The following is a 19,649-nucleotide window of genomic DNA, read 5'->3' as shown; positions in this document are numbered from 1 at the left end:
GGGAGCGCGGGGGTGGGCTGGGGGCAGATAGTGGAGCGCGGGGGATGGGCTGGGGGGCAGATAGCGGAGCGCGAGGGGTGGGCTGGGGGCAGATAACAGACCATGGTCTGCTAGGCCTAGTGGGAGGCCTGTGTTTCTCACTGATAAAGCTCCTGAGGCCGGATGTCTAGAGCCGAACATCTTAGTCCAAAAGTACTGGGGATGCATAACTGGAGCAGGGCTCACAGTTAGCGTCTTCATAATACCCTGCATCGCTGACTCAGTGCACTGCCTCCGGAGAGGTGGGGAATCACTATTATTACCACCATTTTACTGGTGAAGAAACTGAGACCAGGTGTGACTTGCTTAGGTGCACACAGGAGGACAGTTCAAGGTTGGGGAAGGAGCCCTGGAATTCTGTGCTCTAAACACTGCATTTATTTCCTCTTGTAGTTTGGGGGAGGAGTGGAAGTGGGACCAGGCCCCCTGAAATGGTTCCTGTGTTGCTTGTGTCTCTTGTTTTTTGGACATGTGCATTTGGAAAACATCTGGTGCTGTTTTCCACTTCACATCACTCGTTCTGGCTCTAGGCCTGGTCACCCCTTTCCTTGTTTAGCTACTTCCCATCCCATCTCTTGCATGGCTGGTCTCCCCTCTAATGCAGACTGTCCTTGCTTTGTGCTATTACAGAATAGTGCACCTCTGTCTGCGCAAGGCTGACCAGAAGCTAGTGATCATTAAACAGATCCCTGTGGAGCAGATGACGAAGGACGAGCGGCTGGCGGCACAGAATGAGTGCCAGGTGCTGAAGCTCCTGAATCACCCCAACATCATCGAATATTACGAGAACTTCCTGGAAGACAAGGCTCTTATGATTGCTATGGAGTATGCACCAGGTGGGATGCTGGCTAGGAGGGGCATGGGCTGGGGACAGAGCTGCTTGGATTCCCCAGTGTAGTTGGATCTGGGTGAATAAGCCTCTTTAGGGACTGCCTGACTTAACTATCAGCAACTGAGTGGGTTGGTTTACAAGGCATCCATAAAAGCAGGGGGCTGCGTGCTCTGAAGGTGAGGAGAATCCAGCAATGTCCCTGGTACTTGAGACAGGCCTGACTTTTGTTTGGCAAGGCTGTTTCCCTTGGAAGAAGTGCTCACTCCTGCCCTTTGTCACCTATTTCCTTATCTGTAGCATATCCCATGTAAGGCTGCTGTGGAAATGGTTTGGAGGTCCCCAAGATAACATAATCTCGTTGTTCAAAGGGACCTGGCCACGCTGAAAATGCTATTCTTTGAAAACATTGTAAAATATGTTTGCATTATTAGCATTGCCAGCGCTTATCCCAGCAGAAAGAGTTTTAAAAATATCTTTGTCTTCACTGATCTGTGTGTTCCCTTCCACTCTTCACTTGGGGGTTCTGTCCATTTCCCTTCTGTTTGTTGTCCACTTCCCTTTTGGCCGGCAGTGTTGGAGTGGCAGAGCTGCCTGGAGCAGTGTCAATTCAAACAAACACAAGATTTGCCTTGCCATTTGGAATCAAGAAAACATTTACGTTAGAGTCTGTAAAACTGCTTCATACAAAACCAGAATTCTGGGCTTACATTACCTAACAGGGCCCCTTTAAGTAGCATGTAGGTACTTTAACAAGGGGAATTTCCCTGTGCAGAACAGGCTTATCTTGTTCTCTCTTTGACATTTGCTTCCTCACAGTGCTCTGATATGTATGGTTTTAGCATTTCTTTTGCCTGCTGAGCCATGGAGGCAGCACTGCCATTGACAGTGTGGTGCTAACATTAACCCTTCTGCTGCTGGTCCTGCATCCCATGAGCTGTGCTGCTATTGTTCTTTTACATTCAGAGAATGCTGGTGTGCTCCATTGGTGCATTGTATGACTTTGGACATCCTGGGCTCATTCAGCAGCAGTTGTGTAATTAAGATACTGTGACTCAATTCCATTACTTTTGGTTAAGATTATGCCAGCCCTGGTAGACTTCCTTTGCTGATTGCCCTTTGCCATCCGTCCCAGGTGGCACCTTGGCAGAGTTTATTCATAAACGTTGCAACTCCCTGTTGGACGAAGACACCATCCTGCACTTTTTTGTGCAGATCCTACTGGCCCTTCATCATGTTCACACCAAACAGATCCTCCACCGGGACTTAAAGACTCAGAACATTCTGTTGGACAAGCACCGCATGATTGTCAAGATTGGAGACTTTGGCATCTCAAAAATCTTGAGCAGCAAGAGCAAAGCCTACACGGTGCGTATCTCATGAGAGTTCCCAAATTTCTGAGGTCTGGGGGAAGTTCGTTCCATCTGATCTGCTCTGTTTCTGTGCCTCCATGTGAGGAGAGTGGGCCTGAGATTGGGTTGCATCAGCGATTGTGATTTAGATTTTGACAAGTCAGTAAATAATCAATATTACTGCTAATCCGTCTAACTCCGGTTAGCTCACTGATGTTAGGGTAGCAGTGAAGACACAAAAACAACAAGGAGGCCGGTGGCACCTTAAAGACTAACAGATTTATTTGGGCATAAGCTTTCGTGGGTAAAAAACCCGCTTCTTCAGATGCATGGATGAAAGTTACATGTGCTATAACGTACACTTATACAGTATATACTGACACATGAAGAAAAGGGAGTTACCCTCCCAGTGGAGAACAAGGCCCATTCAATCAGGGTGGGTGTAGTTCACTCCCAATAATAGACAAGGAGGTGTCAATTCCAGGAGAGGCCTGCTTCTGTAACTTTCATCCATGCATCTGAAGAAGTTGTTTTTTTTTTACCCACGAAAGCTTATGCCCAAATAAATCTATTAGTGTTTAAGGTGCCACCAGACTGCTTGTTGTTTTTGTGGATACAGACTAAGGGTATGGCTACACTTGGAATTTCAAAGCGCTGCCGCCCTGATTACACTGACGCTTTACAGCGCTGTATCTTGCAGCGCTCAGGGGGGTGTTTTTTCATACCCCTGAGCGCGAAAGTTGCAGCGCTGTAAAGTGTGAGTGTAGCCATACCCTAACATGGCTACGCCCTGATACTTGACACAAGTGAAGACACAGCAACTCCGCGTTTAATACAGGCTAGTAGTTGGAGTTCAACCCCAGGGTGCTCTACAGGCTTTAACTCGAGCTGTTAACCCGAGTTAAAAGCTGAGTGGGTGCGTCTTCACTGTTACTTTAACCCAAAGTAAGAACAAATCTTCTTGTGCAGTGTAGACAAACCCTTAATCTTCCTTGATAGCCTGCCTTACTGCAGTCATGAACATGATTCTGTCAGTTCCTAGCTCTCTCGTTTCCATAGTGTCTGAATGCCTTCCAATAGTGCTTTAAAACAACTGTCACTTGTGGCTTGTTCTTGCTCTCCTCCTTTTCCCCAGGGGAGTGTTGTGTGTGGTGTGGATTGGTTCATTTTGGTAGGGCTTTGTTGTTGTGTGTTGTTTTTTTATTTAAAAATATCCCTGCTGCTGTGTGTTTGTGCTGGAGAAGGCTGGTTGGAGGCAGGTGCCTGGCACTTGCAGCGGGAGGGGATGGGGGGTGTTGGGATGATCCGTAGTTCCTAGGGAGGTTTGTTCCACAGTCTGGTACTGGCCTGGTGGAAGTTCTTCCTCCTGCACAGACCCACTTTGCCCTTGGGGTAAAAAGTTGCCCTGTTCCAGAGGGGTGGAGTTGTTGACCACAGTCCTCATCCTGAAGCTTTAGGCTCCTAGATATGTTGGGTCCAAGCCACTGAGCACCTTGAAGATAAGGACTGAGTCCTTGTACTTGACTCTTAAGCTACAGAAAGGCAGCGCAGAGGGTGATGGACAGCCTGCCGGGCTCATGATGGCCTGTGGTGCTGAGGAGACTCACTGTGGCATCCTGTACTAGCTGGAGTTTCCTGAGGCCTGTCGCCTTTGTGCCCAGGTGCATTGCGTTGCTGTAGTCCAGATGGAATGTGACAGATTCTTGGGTAACCAAGGTTCTTTCCCAGTCCAGCAGGCTGGGATGGAGTCTCCTAGCCAACCAGAGATGGTAGAAAGTGCTGCTATGTGAGAGGTTAACACCAGAGAGCCTCTTCTGGGACCGGGCTGATATGACACGTGGTTGGTGGCTGAATGTCCTGTCTTTTCTTTTTTAATCCTCTCTCTGCCTCATACCTCAGTATCTTTCCCCATCTAACCTGATCTGGTTGGCATCACTAGGTGATCTGAGCCCCTCAGTTGGCTAGAAGTCCACATTGGAGCGAAGTGCTGAATGGGAGAGGGAGCCATGCTCTAGTAGTGTCAGAAACGGTAAATCCTCCAGGAATTTTATCATGGGAAGATCATCGGCCAGTAATCAGTAGCAGGGAAACTAATGCCCCTCCCAGTTCGCCTAGAACTCTGGCTTCTTTGTGCTGTAGTCAAGTCATTTTTGTAATGGTTGTTGATCTTTAGCTCTCCTTGCCACGGTTTTGGACTTGGAGTGCCATCACGCATCTGTGCCGCTTTCTCTTAGGTTGTGGGGACTCCGTGCTACATCTCCCCAGAGCTGTGTGAAGGGAAACCCTACAACCAGAAGAGCGATATCTGGGCGCTGGGCTGTGTGCTCTACGAACTTGCCAGTCTCAAGAGAGCCTTTGAAGCTGCAGTAAGGCTGGGGCCTGGGGTTTTCTAAAGCAGAGACGTGAATTCAAGAAACACGTCCATATTGGGCTGTGCCTGCTGCATTCCCACGGAGCCTGCAGTGCTCTTCTCTAAGACCTTGCATTGCTCCTGACGTTTTCTGCCCCTCTGCCCATGCAGCAGCCAGGGTTCTGCTAACCATGTGTGTCTATCTTCCTTCCATATTCTCCAGAACCTGCCCGCCTTGGTGCTAAAGATCATGAGCGGGACATTTGCTCCCATCTCAGACCGATACAGCCCAGACCTGCGCCAGCTCATCCTGAGCATGCTCAACCTGGACCCTTCCAAACGGCCCCAGCTGAATGAGATCATGGCCCAGGCCATCTGCATCAGGCCACTTCTGAACCTTTACACTGATGTGGGCAGTGTCAAAATGAGAAGGCAAGTGGGGAGGGAATGGGGCTGGAGAGGCTGCCACAGCTCCCAGGAGGTCTCTGAGAGGGTCAGTTCTTTACTTGGTTGGAGCTGGAAAGGGACACTGACCAGCTAGGGATCTCAGCTGTGCTTGTGGTACGTGCATACAGACTAACAGGACCCAGCACTGGTGCTGCTGTGCAGCCCAGGGGCTCAGGCAAGAGTGCATTGCTGAGGGGTTGTCACTGGGAGGACAGGTTCACCTCTGGTCTCAGGAGCTTGCTGAATGGTGTTGCACTTGCTCGCTCACCCTTACCCTGGGACCAGCATGACCTCACACAGGACACGGTGCTGTCAGAGAGCCAGCCGGCCGGTCTTAAAAGAACTGTCCCCAGGAAACTCTGCCCTGACTCTGCCTGCACCAGGCCATGCTCAGCAGTTCACCTTGCCCTAATGATAAAGCTTTCCACTCCTCTGTGAGCCCAGTGCTAATGCTGGCCAGGCTGCCTGAGTGAAAAGTCAGAAGTTGTGCATTTCGGTTTGACAGGCCTGAGAAGCCATTAGCTACAGTGCCACCAGCGACCCACAACAGAGCAGGAGGAAGAGTGACAAGCGCCAGGCCTAGGGGTAAGGCCGGGCAGCAGAACTTCATTTCAAAGGCGAATCCTTTGTATTGACCATCAGTGGCATCCTCTGCCAGATAAAACTCAGGCACTTCACACCCTAAATCCCCTTCTTTGGAGAACCTGTACTCCAGCCCCAGGCTGGTGGGGCTCAGGGGCTAGCCAGTGCTGCTTCTCGATCAGCCCCTTCAGAGGCTTTCCTGCCCTTGTTCTCTGGAGCCTGAGTTCCCCTGTGCTGCAGCGCACTCAGGCTGGGAATTGAAGGTCCCTGGGTGATGAATAGCTAGAGCTGTAGCACCCCATCTACCCTCTGGAAATTCTAGAGTAGAAGGCTTCTTTACCCCTCCTGCTAGCATTGCCCTGGCCAGCTGCTGTGAGCAGCCTTCCCTGCAGCCTGGTGAGCCTCAGACACTGGTTCCAGGCCCTGTTCTTGCTAGTTCATTTAGCCCCTCTGTCTAACTGGGGGTTGTCCTCCACCGCGGGTGGGCATCTGGATAGTATGGCTAGAGTCTCTTGCTTGCCCGGGAGGGCTGGGGGGTGGCAAGCTGGGGTGATGGTATTTCATTTGGACTCCTAGGAGTTCGAGTTCGTTCAGCCAGGACTGGAATCCCACCTCCCCTGTCTTCCATCTATACCTGGGGCAGCGGAATCACCACCCCACTCCGCCTGCCCATGCTCAACACAGAAGTGGTGCAGGTTTCTGCAGGGAGAACCCAGAAGGCCGGCATCACTAAATCAGGGAGGCTCATCATGTGGGAGGTGAGCAATGGCGAGTAGGTGGCGGCCAAGGGTAATCAGCCACTGTCAGCAAAGGGGCTTGGGCAGAGGGTCTCAGAGGAGGAGTGCAGCTGCTTCCAGACATGCCATGGCCCCACATCTCCCCGCAGTGAGCAGGCGAGTCACCACTAAGGCTGCAGGAGGTGGGGGTGGGCTTATTGCCCCTAACTTGTTCTTTTCACCCAAGCCCAGCTGCAAACGAAGTGCATTTCAGAACCTTTGGCTTCTCCCTGCCAGGCTTCCCCAGTGGGTGCCGCTGGAGGACCCTCCCTCCCAGGGGCCACAGAGCAGCTTCAGCCTCAGTTTGTGTCCCGCTTCCTGGAAGGCCAGTCCGGAGTGACTATCAAACACGTATCCTGTGGTGACCTCTTCACAACCTGCTTGACGGGTATGGAGTGAGCTGTGCTGCCCCCCTGCATGGATGAGGGGTTCCCTGCACAGCCGTCATGGGATGGTGCAGCTGCTAATGGGGCATGCCCAGCAGGGCTCTAGTCCCAAAGTCTATGTGGCAGAGAGCCCTTCCCAATTTCCATGAGTCTTTGTGAGCCCCCTGCAGGGCCAGGTATCCTCAGCAGCACCTGGGGAGAGGGTCTGAAAACTCTATGAAAGCATCTTTGAAGCTGCTTTTGGTCTGAACTGCCTGGCTGAGTGACATCAGCGTGGAATGTGCACTGTTTGCACAGTGAGCTTCTTCTGATGGCCCCTGGGGAGCCGGGTGTGTTTGCAGTTCTGCTGGGGATCAGGGGAATAAGTGACAGATTTGCAACTGGCAAACTTCAAATGTGTGTGTTTGTCTTATCTCTGACCATGCTTCCTGCTGCCCGGTAAATGAAGGGCTCTGTGTGTTCAACACCTCTCCAGACTGTTGAATGTGAAGCTCCTGCGTACACAGCTGGAACAATGTTATCTCAGTGCTTTGTCCATCATCCCGTTTGTGTTAGTTCATGTTTGGTGATTTGTCCCAGCAGATTTATGGCTTCTTCACTCAAGAATACTGAGCCCCATCCAAAGCTAACCCTCTGCCGTATCCCCCTAGCAGCTAGCCCAAGGCATCCGTGTGGGATTTGCAGTGTCTGCCAGCCAGTGCGGGCTCCCCAGGGACGCTGGGACTGCTTGGATGCTTTGGTCTGTGGCCTAGTTAGTCCCCAGGGCTGTGTGGATCCGTGGCGTGTCGTGAGTGGCTGTAACATGACTTTTTGCTTTTCCAGACAGGGGGATAATCATGACTTTTGGCAGTGGCAGTAATGGTTGTTTGGGGCATGGAAACTTCACTGATGTAACACAGGTTTGTAGTGTAAGGAGCTGGGGACACCGATAAATATGGACTGTGTCATGTGGCCCCGCTTCTCCCAGGCCCTGAGCGGACTTGCAGCAGTCCTGCTGTGTGCATCCAAATGATGCTGGCTCTGGAACCGGATCCTTTCTCCTCCCTCCCCCCAGCTCTGTTCTGGTGCTATTCATCCTGCTTCTCCCTCCCCATTTGCACAAAGATGTCTTTAAATGAGGGGTTGCAACATGCCGAGGGAAGTCGAGAGCTGCCTTGTGGTTGCTGTTGGCTGGGGCCCAGACTCTGCCGCTGCCTCCAATCACACACCTGGCTGTTTCAGTCTCAGCCCTGCAGCTGCTGCGGGTCACTGGGAAACTTGTTTTTCAATAGAGCCAGTGTTCAAAGGAGAGCCACGCGTCCCTGATTGGGACAAAGTGCTGGAGCTGTAAAGGCACTCTTCTTTCCCCCTCCCCTCTCTGGGCTGTTTCCCAGCCCACCCTGGTTGGCTGGTGGCGATAGCATGCAAAATCCAGCCAGGGATGAGGGTTTGGGCCTGTTTGTCTCTGTGCTCCCTTGTGCTGCTTCGTTGGGTGTTACCCTCTGGCTTCTGCTTGAGAGCTGCGCACACCTCCCATTTGCTGCTGTGGAGGAGCGTAGATTGGTGGCTGCAACCATATTTAAGTGAATGGTGCTTTTCCCTGAGAAGATTGAGGAGGATGAGGCCCATGGGAGGGATGTGTTAGATCTGATTCTATCACAGCAAGGGAAAAACAAGGTGAGGAGATAAACGGAATCTCCATCCATCTGCCTCACGGGAGAGTTAGTTAGTAGTTTCCGTGCAGTGCCCTGAGTGTGTATCTTTCCAGTGAAACATTATAACCCAGTTTTGCCTGCTTTGCATGGGCTTTTGTCACTAGGGTAGAGCTTTGCTCTGCTGCCTTTGGCATAATGTTTCTCCTCCCCAAACTGTTGTGCTAGTTGGTTGTCTGGCAGCTGTCGTTTACCCCAGAGGCGGCTCCATTTTCCTTTGTGCTGTATATACATAGTTTGTAAAGCACCTTTAAGATCCCTTGAGACAAAAGGTACTACCGAATGTAAATATTGTTCATATGAGGTAAAACCTGGGATCGGAACTAGAAAATCCATGGAGTTCTGCTACCTTGCCTTGCCGTTCTGCAGCGCCCGCTGGCAGAGCCGGCTCTAGCCATTTCGCTGCCCCAAGCACGGCGGCACTCCGCGGGGGGTGCTCTGCCGCTTGCCGGTCCCGCGGCTCCGGTGGACCTCCCGCAGACGTGGCTGCGGAGGGTCCGCTGGTCCCGCGGCTCTGGTGGACCTCCTGCAGGCATGCCTGCGGATGCTCCCCCGGAGCCCCGGGATGAGCAGAGCCTCTGCAGGGATGCCTGCGGGAGGTCCACCGGAGCCGCCGACTGCCCTCCCGGCAACTGGCAGAGCGCCCCCCGCGGCATGCCGCCCCAAGCACGTGCTTGGTGTGCTGTGGCCTGGAGCCAGCCCTGCCCACTGGGCAGACAGATCTGCTGTAGTAAGGTGGCAGTCAGAGAGCTGACAGGGAAAGGGCATAGCTGACTAATGCTGTTCTTTTCTCTACCAGCCTAAGATCGTGGAGGCGCTGCTGGGCTATGAGATTGTACAGGTGGCATGTGGTGCATCTCATGTGCTGGCCATTTCCAATGAACTGGAAGTGTTTGCCTGGGGCAGAGGGGACAATGGTAAGGGGATTTTAGCTGCCACTGCTTAGCATGATCAGGGGTAATTTTCCTCCCTTTTTGCTTCCTCAGTCCCTACTGATCTCCCTGTGTGCACTTTTTGGAAGGTAACTGTTGTGCGAAACTGACTGGGGTTGGAGCACCCAGCAGTTCCCCACAGCCGGGGTGCCTGCCCCCTACACAGTGCCCCCTGCTGGGTGTATCCCACATCCAGGCTGCTGCAGACACCGCTCTAGATATTGTTACTTGGGGAAATGCCTTTGGTTTGTATTTTGACACAAAAAGTCTCTTTAAACGATTTATTTTGCCCAGGTCGGCTTGGGCTGGGAACTCTGGACTCCCATAATTCTCCCCAGCAGGTAGCTCTTCCGCCTGAACACGAGGCTCAGAAAGTCCTTTGTGGTATTGACTCCTCCATGATCCTGACGGTGAAGAACCAGATTCTCGCTTGTGGGAGCAACAGGTAAGAAAAGAGGGATGTTTCCGTGCCTTCTGGACCAAAGGTGTCACCATAGCAGATCAGCCCAGGGCCCATCTAACCCAGTGTCCTGTCTCCAGCGGCGCAAGAAGCTCAGTAATGGGTCTCTCTGGAGCTGCAGACAGCTCTGGTGTAGAGCAAGGATATGCCCTGTATCACAGTAATGGTACATTTCTCAGCATCCTTTGGCTTCAGTGCAGCTAGCCCGGGATGGCTTTGGCCTAAGGCATCCTGGAGAAGTTCCATCTATAATATGTGATGTTTGCTTAGCCCTGGGACTGCTCTCCTCATGCAGGTTTAACAAGCTGGGCCTGGATAAGATTGCGGAGGAGGAGGAGCTGTCCCTGGGGGATCAGGTGGAAGAAGCTCCCACTTTCACGTGTGTCCAGTCAGGGCCCTTAAATCAAGAGCCAGTGGTGTGTGCAGATACTGGAACAGCCCATTCGGCTGCAGTCACAGGTGAGGAGGTGGCCCTTGGAAACCTGAGGTGGAAGGGGTAATGTAGGGGGACACTGGCCCCCGTGCCGTGCGGTTTGGGTTCCAAACAGCAAATCGGCCTGGGAACCTTTGGGGCTGTGAGGGCAGCGTGCTCAGCGCTGTGAAACACACTGGAATACTGGCCTTTTACCGTGCCATCTCGCTACTTTCTGACCAGGCGAGCGTCACTGACTTCTCATTTCTGTCTTCCCCATTGACAGCTTCTGGCCAGTGTTACACCTTTGGCAGCAACCAACATGGGCAGCTTGGCACCAGCACCTGCCATACCAGCCGTGTGCCCTACCTGGTTGTGGGACTCCAACCGATTAAGGTCACCATGGTGGCTTGTGGCGATGCCTTCACTGTGGCCATTGGAGCAGGTGAGATTGAAGCCCTGGTGTCCTGTTCTGCAGCAGTCCCTGGCTTTCTTGAGCTGTTAGCCAAGGAGTTAGTGTTGCTGGTGAGTTAAGCCTTGCTCTTCTCCAGACTGCAGGCCCACCGTGCTTCGTATGGCCGCTCTGAGAGGGGCGTGGGGGGCACGCTTGTTCAGCTCGGCAGGGCACTCTGCTCTCTAACTTGAGACAGGAGGGTCAGCAGAGCTCGTGGTCAGTCTCGGAGAAAGCGTCTATAGCCAAATATCTCCTTTCCAGAGGGAGAGGTGTACACCTGGGGGAAGGGAGCCCGCGGGCGCTTGGGAAGGAAGGATGAGGAGACCAGGACTCCCAGGCCTGTGCAGCTGGAGGAGACCCACCCCTACCTGGTGACCTCTGTCGCCTGCTGCCATGGGAACACACTGCTGGCAGTAAAACGTGAGTATAGGGTTCTTCGCCATGCTCTGGGGACTTAAACTGAGGCCCTGCCTGGCGCCCTAGAGGGGTCATGCCCGGGAGTGCTGCTGGGCAGAGTGTGCTTAGCCAGCAGTCAGCCCCCGCTGCCCTCTGATCTCTGCAGCTCTCCTTGCTAATTATGCTGTGTGATTTGGGGGACACTAATGCTCTATTGCTTGTTTCGTGCCTGCTGGGCCACAGATCCTTGGAACGCTCCTGCCTGCCGTGGCATCATTTTGACTTGCCTCTGGACTAAGCCCCTCCAGATTTTGCCACTCTGGGATTTCCTTTGGGGAAAGTGGGGTGCTGCCGTGTCTGCTGCCACCCAGGTCCCTGTCTAGCTAGGGTGTTCCATTGCTCTTCCTTAGGCCAAATGCTAATAACCAGGGAATCCAACACCTTTGCAATCTGGATTTACTCGTCTACAGTGAACTCTGGGCCCACAGAGCACCGGAGCAGCCCCCGCTGCAATGGGTCCCTGTTCAGCCCCATCAGTCCGGATGTCCTGTACCAAGTGTTTAGAGTGTGTGTGCTTTGGGGATTGGTCACAGGCTGGAGACCTATTCCTGAGCTGGGAGTGGTGCATGCAGCACGCTCTAGAGTCACTGAGCACTGCTCCATACATCAGCTAGTGGAAGGAGGGGGAGCACATGAGCTCCTGAGTGGTGCAGAGCCCACTCCCCCCTGGTTGGAGCACCTCTGCAGCTCTTCCCATGGCTTACCAAGCCAAGGGCCCCTGTTGGTTACCAGCTGGCTGGGTTCTGGAATCCATGGTGAGTCCCAGGCAAAGCACAGAATCCATCTCTCATTTGTGCTACACCCGTTTGTCACTGTAGTGATATTGAGCCAACCCAGCAAAGCAAAGAGCAGTGGGGGAAGGAGGAGCCTCTTGGATTCCTAATGCCCTCTTGCTGCACTGGTCAGGGGAAGCCTGCAGGGAGCTGCCCTGCTGGTGGCCATGTTTATGGAGCCAAAGCATTTCCCAAGCCAGCTGCTTTCAGAGCAGTTGAAGTTGCCTAAATAGAAACTGAGATTTGAGGCATAATTTTGGCTCCTGGATCGTCTCTGTGGTTTGATAAAAATAGCAACTGCCTGTGGCTTCTCCTCTCTCAGACTGAAGGAAGCATCATTACATGGTTCAAATAAGCCCACAGTTGGACCTACCCTTCCTGTGCCAGGGAACATGAAGGGAGCCTGGGTCTGCTCATACCCTTGCAGTGTGGACTGTGGCTTTTCCCTTTCCCTGTCCCCTGCTAGCTGGCTAATTGTCCCCAGCAGGGAGGAGCTTCTAGTTTCCTCACGCTCCACTGAGCACCTTGATTAAGCTACAGAAAACAGTCTTGGATCTGTATGATCCAGCCTAGGTCCTTATCTGCCCCCCACCCCCAGTCCCATCCGAGCGCCTGACAGTCTTTCCCTGATTTATCGTTGAACCCAAATGCATAATAGCAGAACAGCGCCCAGCCCTGCCCTGCTCTGTGGGCACCAGAGTGCAGGTAGCATGGAAAGCCCACGGTATGGGGCGGTTCGAACTGTCTGCTTGGAAAGCTTTTCCCAGAAGAGAGAACCTGTCTGAGCCGTCTGCTTGTGGTATAGCCCTAGTACCCTGACAAAGGCCCATCACTAACAAGCACCTCTGTGCTGAGGAGACAGTGGTTCCTTACTGCCCCAACTTGTCATTCTCTCTTGGTCACCATTCAGTGCAATTTCTTCCCAGCATTTGGCATCTGCTCCCTGGCTGCAATTGCCTGGGACTGGACTAGTACCTGTGACCTGCTTTGCTGTGAGCTCTGTACTGCAATCTGCTGCTCACTCCAGTCAGACCTCAGCAGTGCAAACCTCCATGCCGAAGCAACCCCAGTCAGGAAGGAACCAGTAATGAACAAACAGTGAGAAGTGGGAGCCTGTCCAGCGGCACAAAACTCTTTTGGAGAGAGTCTCTCTTCCCCTTTGGGGCTAACCCAGTGGGGGGAGAAAGGGGGCCCAGATCTCAAGGAGTCACTGTTTCTTTACCTCCCAGAAGACCCTTTAGAATCAACATGAAGACAAAGGGCCTCTCTGTTAATCCTTTAGCACCAGTGCACATGGCAGTTCCGATGCCAGCCCCACGCCCTCTGCTCTGTGTACTAATGAGGCCTCACAGTGGCTTCCCGGGGCAGCAAGAAAGTTGGGTTACTGAACCACAAAGCCTGTCAGCCTGATTATTGGCTTGGTAGCCAGAGGTTGCTGCTGATTTTAGCCCTCTGGTGGAGTGGTCCGTCGGGAACTTTGCCTGTGTTTATCCCTGTTTTCTGCCCTTTGTGTTTCAGCTGCAGGGGAAGAGTTGGGCCCCCAGTGAGAAACGGGCTGAGAGGAGTGAACTGCACCTCCTCCATATGGACAATAGCCAGCTTCCTTCTGATCTCCTGACCTGCATGGTGCACATATCCTCTCCCGCCTGCCTCCGTCTTACTCAGGCCTGGAGGACGGGGCTCTGGAGTGCACTGGTGCTTGCCAGGAGCCGGAGAACACCTGATCTAGAGAGAATGGAATGCACAGAACTGAGGCCCTTGTTGTTAATACAGAGATGTCAAGCCACCCAGATCAACAGGGGTCACTGCAGGGTGGAACCTGAAGCCTCCCCTGGGACCCTGCCCCATGGAGCAGCGCCTGCTGGGAAGGCCACATCTCTCCATCAAGGATGAAGGGTGATCATGACCTGTCTTGTATTCAGCGGCCTCCACTCAAGTGATTTCACTGTAGCATTGCATATGTGATTGCCACCAGCAAGAAGGGCCTCAGTTTATTTTCACACTTCTGTGAAAACTGACTCTGGTTACAAAGTGTGGGCTGGCAGCTTGGTGTCAGAGGGAGCTGTCAGCCTGTGCACCGGAACGTCTGTTGTTATGGCCCCAGGCACTGTGAGGGGTGACTAAGTGCAAAACCCTTCTACTTAAAGTCTATTTATTCCTGAAGAATGTTTGGCCTAGTTGTTGACCGAGTTCATTGCATTTTCAAGCGACCAAAGTTCTGGGGCTGTGACCCACTTGGCCCTTTGCCCGCTACCAGAACCAGCGAGAACAGTGATCTCGTGTGTAGGCGGCTTGGCCCTGGACTGTTCTTCCCAAGTGCCTGCTTTAACTCTCCGATCACAGCTTGACTTGGGTCCTTCAACTCTTAGTTCTGGATGCTCCGGCTAAGGTTTGTTCTCAGGTCTCTAAAGCCTGCTAGTGACCAGTTCACTGTCTAACACCCTAGACCTGCAACTGAAACTCACCACTATCACGGCAAGCAGCTGTGAGTAACTGGAGATCTAGCTCCAATCTGACCAGGAGGAGGCCCTCCCCAGGGCTCTTCCTGCCAAAAACTGGAGTTCTCTTTCAATGTACCCAGAAGAATCATTCCCATTTTTCCCGACACCAGACTCTGGGCCATTTGCTGAAGAGCCTTTGTCTCTGATCTATCTTGGCAGGCCTCTTTTTCACTCTGCTAGGACACACTTGCTAGTCAGTTGTGTATAAAGGCTGTGCTTTCACTTGCTGGTAGATTCAGTGGCTTAGTTATTTCATTGTGGATCTTTGATTTGAGGCAAAACTTGGCAGTGGCTGACAGGCTCCAGTGGTGTCTGGCTGTTACAACTGCAGGATGAAAGATCATTTCCTGTCCCCACTGGGTGCGGGAGCTCTGGAGAGGCCTAGGAGCGGTGTCCCCTGTAGCGGTGGGAGCTGCACAGTGACCTAACTGGGGACATTCCTCTCTTGCTTGTGTTCCGCCAGGAGAGCGAGGCCTCCTTTCCCTGGTGGCTGTCCTCTGCAGAGGTGGGAAGAATCGGTACTCTGTTACCACCAGAAAGTCCTTTTTGTTGTTCAAAGGTGTCTGTTTTCTTGGCATTTGCCTTGTGCCGTCCCCCTCTGCTGCCTTTGGAAGCTCTATTCACACAAAGGGGCTGTAGATCAGCTCACTGCACATGCTCATTGGATCTCTCTAGCCCTCAGAATGGTGCAGCTCACCAGGGGAGTTAGAATCCAGGGCCACTGTGGGGAACGGATCTCGACTGGTTCCAAGCTGGTGCTGACTGACAAAAGCGGAGCGTTCCTGGCTGTGCCGGGTGAGCATGTCTCATGGCCCTTTGCTTTGGATGAGCTGCCTTTCCTCTCCCTCCTATAGGTCATTGTGAGGCTGCCAGGAGCCCTTGTTTAAGTGGAGGTGTTTTCTGCCCCCGGTCGGATCCAGGATTGTGAGTCGGGGCAACCCTTAACCAAGGGGATTGCAGTGCTCGTAGGGCTAAGAGAACCACTGCAGCCTTCCTGGGCTAATGGTTTGAGCAAAGACCTCTTGTAGGGCAGCCCCAGCTCCTGTAGGAATAGCATCCTCCTGCCAATGTCTCCTCAGACCAGCTAGCAACTGCCATCTCCTGCCACGGCTCTGTTCTGTAGAGCCCAGGGAGAGGGCTGCCAGAGGAGCTGAGCATGTGCAGCAACCCCTGACCTGACCTGGAGCTCTGGGTGCTCAGCACCTCTCTCAGTCAGCCCCCAAGTCCACCCTGAATCAGTGCAAGTGAGAGATTCCCTCTGGAGAGCCTGGCCAGTCTGCTTACTGACCCAGGGCTGCAGGAAAACGGTGCCTTCCCCGAGGGAGATGCTATTCCTGCTTCTGGAGAGACTTGCCAGAGGGTCAGGACTGGCCATTGGACAGGGGGGTTGTGATTCTGTAACCCAGGCAGGGCAGCTACCTGCTGAACCATGTCTGCCTCTGACACACAAGGTTTCGGCTCTTCACTTTGGCAGCACTTGTACAGAGCTGCCAATAAAGTATGGTTGAGTTGAGTAGAAATCCACCTTAAACCAGTCCCTTGGAAAGTCCTCTGCCAGCCGCCTTATTTCCTACGTCCCCTTGGAGCGAAGCGAAACAAGAAACAACTCCCCAAGCCAAAATACCTGCCATGGCATCCCCTGGCACCAGCTCCACTTCAGGAGCCTCTTTTGGGGCTTTTACTGCATGAGGGATGCTGGTTTATGGCCTACTGAAGGGCCATTTCTCAGCAGAGTCCATGGGGGGATGGCAGCATTATGGACTGTAATGAAGCAAGGAATCAGCTCATTAACCATGTGCTGCCAGAGGGGAAGGCCCCAGTAACCTCCCTTGTAGGGTGACTATGTTTTCCCAAGGGAAAACAGGATACTGCACGGGACAGGGTCCCCTCCCCTCTGTGCGTGGGGCCAGCCTGGGCCTGAGCCCTCCCTGCTGCCCACCCACCTGGGGCTGACCCAGCCCGAGCCGCTCTCTTGAGCTTTCCCTCCCATGTGGGGCTGGCATTGCTGCTCTCCCGCCCCGTTGGGGGTCACATCCCACTTTTTGGCAAAACTGGGCATTTGTCTAGTTTGTTCTTGCCAACTGATCATCAGGCAGCAGCAAACAGGACAAATGCCCAGTTTTGTCAAAAAAGTCAGGACAGCTGGGACAAGGCTTAAAAAAGAGACTGTCCCAGCCAAACTGGGATGTGTGGCCACCCTATCCCGTTGATTCTTACTCATGTCTTACCTTGATGTGTGTGGAGTTTGGGGTGTTGCAGCCCCAGGTTAAGGCCAGAGCCAGCAGGAATTCACAACCACTGTTGGTATTTGCTGAGCACTGGAGTTAATCTTTGAAGCCCCAGAGTTCAGCAAGGTCATCTGAATACTTTAATACTGGACTGTGACCCACCTTGGAAAAGAAACAAAGAGGCCCCCAAACAACAATAGAGCTCTCGAAACTACAGGCTGAGACACGTCCTCCCTGCCCGAGGCACAACAGCCAGAGCTGACAGGCCATTCCATTCCTCAAGTCTGTGCTTTGTTTCCCCGCACAAGCTCATGCCACCCCTAGTGAAAGCTCAGGCTTATCCTATCAGCGGCTTGTTTGCTTGTGCATAGTCCTGTGTGTAGAGAAGTGGGGGCTACAGTACATATCCCAGCCAAGGGCAAGGAGCCCCACAGGCACTGAAGTGCATGTACCCCTTTCGTGTGCGCCCCCTACTCTCAGCTCGCTTCCAAAGCCAGAGCACTTTCCATGGGGCCACCGCCATGGAGTGCATAGAGGAAGAGGGATGGGCCCTGTCCTAGTGAAGAGGACAACTCAGCCACGGGACTATTCCAGAGTGGCAGCGTCCCTCAGCTATCCCTGGTGAGCAGAGGGTGAACAGAAAAAATAACACGTTCAGGAGATGATGCTGGAAAGGGCAAGGCTGCCGAGGCACCCGATTTTCCTCCTGTTCACTCCAGCTTGAGGTGGATCTTGTGCAGTGTTCACATTCCTGAAGAAAAGTGGAAGGCCCATCACTTGGCGTACCGACTCAGAGGCAGCGGGACTACGTAGTTTCTGTAGCTCTCCTAAGCATGTCCTGGGAGTGGAGTGGCCTCCATAATCCGATTTCTTCTGTGTGAAGGGATGGTAACATCAGGAAGAGGGAGGAGAGGGACTCAGGAAGTACAAAATCCCTATGGAGCTGGTGAAATTCCAGGCCACTTTGTTCCATTCTCAGCTGAAAGTTGGGGAGAGAGAGTTTGCAGTAGGGTTGTGATGGGCTGTTGGGGGCACTGGGTGTAGGGTAACTGCCTGTCTATCTGTCTGGAAGTGGTATGTCAGGGTAGCTGGGAGGTTGTAAGTACAGTAGCTGCTCTGGTGGTGCTTGGAGTGAGGTCATGTACTGCCCATGTTTGAGGTGTTTCTAGTTACTAGAGGCATTTGGGCCTGAGGGAGCCAGAGAGACACAATAGCCGATACTGGTCAGGCTTTGAAATGGGGGGATCTTTCCTGTTTGTAAACCCCATGGCAGGGGCAGGGACAGGGACTCCTCGCTCCAGGCTGTCCCATCTCTCCAGCCAGCTCCTTCTGATGACTTTGTGTTCCCACTAGCTAATGAGTCAGAAATGCTCTTTGCAGTGGGCTTAGAGGCTGAGTAGTTTTAAACATCAAAATGCAACAAATAGAAATAATGACTGTATAGCCTGCTAGCGCCTTTCATCTGAGAGGCTCGCAGGCCTCCATTGATGGAGCTGCATGTACTTCTGTGAGCTTGCGAAGTTCTGTCCCCATTCGCCACGTGGACACTGCCACAGCGCGGTTAGAGCCCCATCCCCATTTTAAAGCTGTATACAGAGATGGTTTAAATGGAGTTATGGCTGGAGGAGCACGTTCTACCCTGCTCTGGCTGGCCTGGGGGGATGGAACCAGCTTTCAAAGCCAGGCCCCAACTCCAGTGCCAACTGAACAACGTGTGTCTATTTTGTGTGCAGACAGGCCCCTAACTGTGTTCCCAAAGCAAGCTAAAGCTTGGACAGGCTAAGGCCTTATCTGTATTCTTTCTGTAAGCAAAAGACTAAGAGCCATCTATGCTATCGGAGGGCTTAGGGGATAATCCCATTGTATCTGGCTTTCCTGACACTGGCTGAACGGTAATGCAAGAGGCACCTAAGGACGCAAGGTCATGCTGTGACTCAGTGGCAGAACCAGGAAGGGAATGCAGAGCTCCCCTGAGACCTGCTCCCTGCCTGAAGAGGTTTATGGCTACTAGAAAGCTGAATGGGAAGAATAGTTACCCAAATGCCAGCATGCCAGACCAGCTGGGACATCAACAAACTCCAGATGTGTCCAGTGTTCTAATGGCATTTCCCAGCCTGCTCTCATACAGCCACCCATGGTTAATCTCACGGGTAGCGTTTCCAGGAGCTCTGGGAAAGTGAGGGAGCAAATTCCTGCTGGTGAAAGTTTAGCCCACACTGTCACCAGCTCCCTGCCTTTACAAAGCCTGTTTGTTAACCTTTCCTGCCTGTCATCTTAGGAAAGGACTGGTCTCCAGCCGCACACTGTCAGCCAGAGCTGTGAAGGGCCTGCAGTTCCAGTCGTGTTGGTGCCCAGTCTGCTGGAGAGGAATCTCAGTGCACTCCTAGCAGGCACTGGCAGAGACCCTCTTTTAAATGTGGAGGCCCCCATTTGTTTAACCCATTTGTCATATATCCTGTTGCTCCACAGCAGGTGGGGCAAGACCATGCATGTGGCAGATTAAGCTGCTAGCACAGAGCCTGATTCCCTGGGATATCATTCTCCCACATCCCCCGGGCTGTGTATGGGGGCCTGCAGCCTGCACCCCACACGTCCGTGACAGCCTTGGTTCTAGCAAATGCAGGGGGGCTGGGTTTTGCTCCCACCAGGCAGACCCTGCAGATTATCTTCATTTTAACGAGACTTTTTCAGGAGAAGAACATGAGCAGCAAGCATCACGATGGGACAAGGACTAGAGGACGGGCTGGTTAGACTCCAGACAACTGCTCCTCGCTCTGTCAGCTGGTGGGCAGCAAAAGGGTGATTGGATCTGTTCTGCCAGCCTCCGGGGACAGGGCCAAATATTCCTACGTGCTGCTTTGGTTTCTGAGAGCAGCAAGTGGAGGCAGAAGGGTGGTGGCTTTAGTCCGGCTCTGCTCATTGTGTCTTATCCTACCTCCAAACTCCAGGTGAGATGCTGGGCAGGAAGGCTATTGCCTGCT

The 19,649-nt window shown here is 53.0% G+C and overlaps 1 protein-coding gene across 1 annotated transcript in view; it reads left to right on the top strand.

Annotated features, from left to right (window-relative positions):
* NEK8 (NIMA related kinase 8) overlaps positions 1-14,667 on the top strand; it is a 15,162-nt gene extending 495 nt beyond the window's left edge. The window contains exons 2-15 of the mRNA XM_032788711.2: positions 670-875; positions 2,004-2,236; positions 4,455-4,586; positions 4,794-5,002; positions 5,523-5,602; positions 6,176-6,357; positions 6,613-6,763; positions 7,584-7,660; positions 9,252-9,369; positions 9,679-9,829; positions 10,140-10,303; positions 10,543-10,701; positions 10,972-11,130; positions 13,458-14,667. Of these exons, the coding sequence (XP_032644602.1) occupies positions 670-875; positions 2,004-2,236; positions 4,455-4,586; positions 4,794-5,002; positions 5,523-5,602; positions 6,176-6,357; positions 6,613-6,763; positions 7,584-7,660; positions 9,252-9,369; positions 9,679-9,829; positions 10,140-10,303; positions 10,543-10,701; positions 10,972-11,130; positions 13,458-13,486 (2,050 nt within the window). The 3' untranslated portion in view covers positions 13,487-14,667. The remainder of the gene's footprint in view (positions 1-669; positions 876-2,003; positions 2,237-4,454; positions 4,587-4,793; positions 5,003-5,522; positions 5,603-6,175; positions 6,358-6,612; positions 6,764-7,583; positions 7,661-9,251; positions 9,370-9,678; positions 9,830-10,139; positions 10,304-10,542; positions 10,702-10,971; positions 11,131-13,457) is intronic.
* Positions 14,668-19,649: the final 4,982 nt, after the last annotated feature.

This window comes from Chelonoidis abingdonii, chromosome 20, assembly GCF_003597395.2.
Source record: "Chelonoidis abingdonii isolate Lonesome George chromosome 20, CheloAbing_2.0, whole genome shotgun sequence".
Lineage (NCBI taxonomy): Eukaryota > Metazoa > Chordata > Testudines > Testudinidae > Chelonoidis > Chelonoidis abingdonii.
Note: the sequence above shows the minus strand (reverse complement) of the source record. Positions and strands in the feature narration are given on the sequence as shown.